Below are 6,140 nucleotides of genomic sequence, written 5' to 3'. Positions count from 1 at the left end.
ATTTTGAAGGGTAATTTGATAGTTTTGATTAAAAAAATAGAGTTTTCCCACAGTTGATTACACAAATGAACCTACCTGGTATGGGTTTCGGACTAAATAAGTTCGCTTTATATTTTATCTTATATGCATATATTATTTTGTTATTTTTTTTCCGCGAACGAATCTACAGTATTAATCGGAAAAACGTTTTTTTGAGGTGGGACACCAATACCCAACTGGTGTTTGATTAAATGTGCAAAAGGGTTTGAGAAATTTCCCCTTTTCTGTTATTGGTTGCTATCAAATTGAAACAGAGTTTTGAGTTGAAATTTTGTGTTTTGAATTGAAGTAGTTTGGAGGAATAGGGTAAGAAGGGATGGCTCGAGATGGGAGCGTTGTCCCTGCGGACCCACAGGCTATGGTTGTTATGAAAAAGAAGACACAAACTTCGAGAAGTTGGATTTTGATTGATGCTACGGGTCAAGGGTCGATGCTTGATGTTGACAAGTATGCTATCATGCATAGGGTTCAGATTAATGCACGTGATCTTAGAATCCTTGATCCTTTGCTTTCTTACCCTTCTACCATTCTTGGTCGTGAGAAGGCTATTGTGCTTAACTTGGAGGTAGTACATCATATGATTTTGTTGTTGTTTTTCTTTTTTTTACATTGTATTGTGTTTTTTTAATTTTTGGTTTTGTTGTGTGTTTTTTATTGTGTTTTTGTGATTCTGTGTTTCAGCATATCAAGGCAATTATCACAGCTGAAGAGGTTAGTTAGCTTTTATTTCAATTTGTGAGTTTGTTGTTGATTGCTGATGGGGAATGAAGTTTTTTTTTGTTATAACATTTTACAATGAAGAATTATGGTTTTCTATCTATTGGAAAGAAAAATATATTGAAACAATATCAACTGGTGTTTGATTAAATGCGCAAAAGGGTTTGAGAAATTTCGCTCTTTCTGTTATTGGTTGCTATCAAATTGAAACAGAGTTTTGAGTTGAAATTTTGTGTTTTGAATTGAAGTAGTTTGGAGGAATAGGGTAAGAAGGGATGGCTCGAGATGGGAGCGTTGTCCCTGCGGACCCACAGGCTATGGTTGTTGTGAAAAAGAAGACACAAACTTCGAGAAGTTGGATTTTGATTGATGCTATGGGTCAAGGGTCGATGCTTGATGTTGACAAGTATGCTATCATGCACAGGGTTCAGATTAATGCACGTGATCTTAGAATCCTTGATCCTTTGCTTTCTTACCCTTCTACCATTCTTGGTCGTGAGAAGGCTATTGTGCTTAACTTGGAGGTAGTACATCATATGATTTTGTTGTTGTTTTTCTTTTTTTTACATTGTATTGTGTTTTTTTAATTTTTGGTTTTGTTGTGTGTTTTTTATTGTGTTTTTGTGATTCTGTGTTTCAGCATATCAAGGCAATTATCACAGCTGAAGAGGTTAGTTAGCTTTTATTTCAATTTGTGAGTTTGTTGTTGATTGCTGATGGGGAATGAAGTTTTTTTTTGTTATAACATTTTACAATGAAGAATTATGGTTTTCTATCTATTGGAAAGAAAAATATATTGAAACAATATGTATTTAATAAGGAACAAGCTTCTTTTAGTTTTTAAGATACTCATAGTTGAAAAGCATTAGACTGATTGAACTATAACGACTGAGGACATGTTTGGGAGTTGGATTTTGGGGGTTTTGGAGGGGAGGGTTTTGAAGGGCTAAGCCTACATTTTGGTGTATATTTGATATTTTGATAAAATTGTAAGAATAACATGATAATTGATCATATAACATTTCAATTAGACTTAATTCCTTTTCAGAAACATTATATAGCTTCCTTATTTTTAAAAAGAATAATAAACCCCTCCTCTTCAAAAATCATCTATCCATATAGCTTCCTTATTTTAAAAAAGAATAATAAGCCCCTCCTCTTCAAAAAGCATCTATCCCAAACATACCGTAGAGGAATGGTAGATGCAGCATGTTCTGAGTTTCTTATCTTATCCATGCAGTTAGGGACATGAATTATAGGAACATATATTAAAATTATTGTGTCATGTTCATTGAAGGAAACAAGTACAGGGACAATAGCCTACTTGTTGGCTTGTTTTTCCTGTTCTAGTATCAAAGTTTTTACTTAATGTGATGGCACAAACCTTAACTGTCTTATAAGAGCATACAACTATGTGATTTTGTTTACTGATTTAATAACAAAGAATAGATTTTGATAGAGCTAGGATACTTTTGAGTCTCCCTTAATAGGTTTTATTACTCTTTTCTATAACTCGCTTTGTATATTTGTGAATCCCTGTATCAAACCTTTGGTTCTCTATAGAATGTGTAATTATTCGTAGAGATTTGAGATGGCTTTTACTTTCGCATTCTGAAAGTAACTACATTCTGGTATAGGTATTGCTGCGAGATCCAACAGATGAAAATGTGGTCCCTGTTGTTGAAGAACTGCGGAGGCGATTGCCTAAACTGAGTGACATTCATCAACAACAAGGAGATGGTAAAGAGTATATTGGTGGTCAACATGATGCTGAAGCTGCTGATGAAGATGGTATGTTAGGTTAAAGATGAACTATGTTACTCCCTCTGTCTTATAATGTGTCATTTTAGTAGAAGAATTGTCTCAAAATTAATGTCATTCATAATTTTCAATGCAATTTTAATTATTTTTTCCTATACTATCTTTCAATGATTATCATCATACACAACTTTCAAAGTATTATTATACTTTGCATTGATAATAGTGAAAAGTCCACCAATGGTTAAGATGAACAATTTAGTAAAATCTCTTTTCTCTTCCTTCTAATTATTGCATTTCTTAATATGTATGCAAAAACTTTCAACGACACTTATTGTGAGATGGAGGAAGTATTACAAAGATATTTGATTTCGTCTTTTCCTCTCAGAAATTTGTTTTCGATTTGCATCATCTAATGCCCTTTCTAAAGAATTTATTAGAATAAATTATTTTCAGACATTGCTTTTCATCCTGTATCTGAATGATCTAAATTATGCAATGTAGAGTCACCGTTTGAGTTCCGCGCCCTGGAGGTTGCTTTAGAAGCCATTTGTAGTTTTCTTGCTGCACGTACATATGAGTTGGAGCTGATTGCTTATCCTGCATTAGACGAACTTACCTCCAAGGTACATATATAATTGAATTCCTTATCTTGTTTCCGTTTTCTCGAGTCCTCTGGTCCTGGCCCCTACTTTCCTTTGATATAGAGTAGAATAAGCTAACAAATAAGAAGCTTCATTTAAAGTGGAGGATATTTTTCCTTCATTCAGTTCAAATATCTTATGCTTTTTATTTCTTGTACTTATTATCATTGAGATGTCGATTCTAATTATGGTTACTTTTCTCTTACTTGGTTTCTGTTGGTTGGCTTGAAATGTGTGTTCTTGTTCCATGTTTGACTTTCTTGAGGAATATATTTTTTTGTGTTGTTAATCGCGGATCATAGGAAATAGCAGTTTGTTAAAATTCCGCTACACTATAGTGCTATGGCCTTTGTTTGACAACACTCTGAACACTTGACTTTATTTTGTTCAATTGTTATGAACTTTTGAATTACATTAATCTGCAGATTAGTAGTCGTAATTTGGACAGAGTTCGTAAAATGAAGAGTGCAATGACAAGGCTGAATGCTCGGGTACAAAAGGTATGTTAAGTTTTTCAATAATAGTGAACAATGTGTGACTGGAAAAAGCCCATTTTATTTTTATGAATATATTCCGCACCTTCTGTTTCAAGATGGTTATTGATCTTTTGTCTGAAATTTAACCTACTTATGTAGGATTATCAATATCTTAACAATATATATGAAAAAAATTCCATTCTCGAGAACCTTGCTTTCTTATAATCAAGTAGTTGGGTTTTGCTTGAATGGGAACTAAAGGAGCTTTCATGTTCTCCATGCTTAATATTTATAGGGATCTAGATCATTTTGTTCACCTAGTACATGATCGCAGTACAAAGTTGTTGGTTTGTTTCTCTGCATAGCTTCATATGATCAATATAAAATATTTTTCAGAAGGCAGTTCTTCATATACTGTACAATATATATTCCTTTCTCCTTCTCCCATCACCAGTTCTTGTTATCTGCTACAGGTCAGAGATGAGCTCGAACAATTGCTGGATGATGACGATGATATGGCTGACCTATACCTGTCGAGAAAGGCAGGTTCGGTGTCACCAGTTAGTGGATCAGGTGCTGCAAATTGGTTTGCTACCTCCCCAACCAATGGATCAAAAATATCCAGAGCAAGTATTGCAACAGCTCGTTTTGATGAAAATGACGTGGAAGAGCTTGAAATGTTACTGGAGGTTATAACATTATTATTTACTTCAAAATATATTTAGCAAGGACCTTCCATATTTTTTTAATGAAAAAAACTGTTAAAACTGTGTTCGTTCATTTTTGCAGGCTTATTTCATGCAAATTGATAGCACATTAAACAAATTAAACACAGTAAGTTTCATCTCCGTTTGAATCTTATTTTTTGTATCAAGGCAGATAAACGCCAGATATAAAGTATTTTGGAAGACTGTTTAGTTGTAATATGAAGAAAAATATGGTTTGCATGTTCACTCTGTAATTTAGAGCCTATGAAAGTGACTGAAGGTTTGGCCTTTTTGGTTTGGTACTTAGTTTTTTATTTGTAAGCATCGCGAGGTTTAACCACATTGATACTCTTAATGTTTACAAGGTTACTGTGTTAATATTGTGAAATTAATGTTGAAAAGAGGATATATGTGCATTTTGCTTCTCCCTACTTCCCCTCCTTTTGTTCAAAGTTGAACTTTGTAGTTTATGTTCAAAAATTGTTTTGAAAAGTTTCTTCGTGCAATGTTTAAGAATTGTAAGATGATATGCTCTTACTTTATTGAATCAGACTATACTTGGATCTTTCTGCATCCTTTATAACTTTCTATCTGTTATAATAATGGTGATTCAGTGAACAATTCATGATTTCAAGCTCCCTATTAGTCTAACCACTTCCATTTTTCTTTTCATTTATAGCTGCGAGAGTATATTGATGATACCGAAGATTACATTAACATTCAAGTAAGTAACTATTAGTTTTTACTGGTATTAACAATAGGTATTTGGCGAATGACATGTAATGCGAATAATTTATTTATTTTTCTCCATTTTACAGCTCGACAACCATCGAAATCAGCTTATTCAGGTGCCTTTTATGTTTCTCCACCATGCATATCTTCTATTAGTATTTTGCAAAATGTATTTTACTTCAAGTTCGCTAATCCTTCAAATTTTTGTATCGATTGGTGCAGTTAGAGCTCTTTCTTAGCTCTGGAACTGTTTGCCTATCTTTCTACTCTCTGGTGGCTGGTATTTTTGGAATGAACATCCCATACAGTTGGAATGACAACCATGGTTACATGTTCAAATGGGTAAGCAAACTACTTGTATTTATGGGCACCCAATGCTATAATATAGTTAAAGTATATGGCTGCAAAATTTCTAAATAGATAGCTTAAAATATAATCATGTTTATTGCAGGTAGTTATTGTCTCAGGAGCATTTTCAGCTATTATGTTTCTCATGATTACCATTTATGCTCGCCAAAAGGGGCTGATTGGATCATGAAAATCAATATGTTGGAAAGGTGCACAGAATGAACTTTACATATGGTCCAGAATGACGATTCAAGATCTTGTCAATTTATTTAAGATTACATTAAAGGGTATATAATGCAAGCTTAGTTCTTAGGGTTGATACGGAGCTGGTGTTAGTCTGGCAGGTCTGCAATAACCTCAAATATACAGATCCAGAGTTGATTTTTGTTTTGAATAATTTTAAGGCCTTGATATGTGATTAAATTAAGTTGAATATATTATTAATCTTTATATGCTATTTTTTTGTAGTTAATATAATGATATTTTTCTTTTGTTAACTTCATGTAAACATGGATCAGATAAGCATTATAAATAAATTCGGACACCGTTATGATCGAGCCATTAAATGACGGTTTAGTTCACAATTTCTGTTGGAAAATTCTACTCTCAACCGATCCATATCGTACATTACACTTGAATAAATATAAGGACTAAGGACTAAGGAGGAAGAATGAAAAGTGGGCGGGTCAGCTGACCCGTGATTAGCTGGCCAAAAGTGA

At 33.5% G+C, this 6,140-nt stretch overlaps 1 protein-coding gene across 1 annotated transcript; it reads left to right on the top strand.

Moving 5' to 3' along the window:
* The first annotated feature begins 982 nt into the window (after positions 1–982).
* LOC101510457 (magnesium transporter MRS2-2-like) lies at positions 983–5,918 on the top strand. The gene is made up of 11 exons (XM_004495332.4): positions 983–1,280; positions 1,397–1,426; positions 2,394–2,547; positions 3,019–3,140; positions 3,584–3,658; positions 4,108–4,323; positions 4,424–4,468; positions 5,021–5,065; positions 5,160–5,189; positions 5,296–5,415; positions 5,525–5,918. The coding sequence occupies exons 1-11, from the start codon at positions 1,032–1,034 to the stop codon at positions 5,609–5,611; spliced, it is 1,173 nt and encodes a 390-aa protein (XP_004495389.1). The 5' UTR covers positions 983–1,031; the 3' UTR covers positions 5,612–5,918.
* Positions 5,919–6,140: the final 222 nt, after the last annotated feature.

Source organism: Cicer arietinum, chromosome 4 (assembly GCF_000331145.2).
Source record: "Cicer arietinum cultivar CDC Frontier isolate Library 1 chromosome 4, Cicar.CDCFrontier_v2.0, whole genome shotgun sequence".
NCBI lineage: Eukaryota > Viridiplantae > Streptophyta > Magnoliopsida > Fabales > Fabaceae > Cicer > Cicer arietinum.
Note: the sequence above shows the minus strand (reverse complement) of the source record. Positions and strands in the feature narration are given on the sequence as shown.

Bases quoted from the DNA above. Each gene is read 5' to 3' on its own strand.
- LOC101510457 (XM_004495332.4), top strand. From the start codon at position 1,032: ATGGCTCGAGATGGGAGCGTTGTCCCTGCGGACCCACAGGCTATGGTT. The intron at 5,066-5,159 runs GTAAGTAACTAT...TCCATTTTACAG, and splicing joins AAGATTACATTAACATTCAA to CTCGACAACCATCGAAATCA. The intron at 5,190-5,295 runs GTGCCTTTTATG...CGATTGGTGCAG, and splicing joins ATCGAAATCAGCTTATTCAG to TTAGAGCTCTTTCTTAGCTC.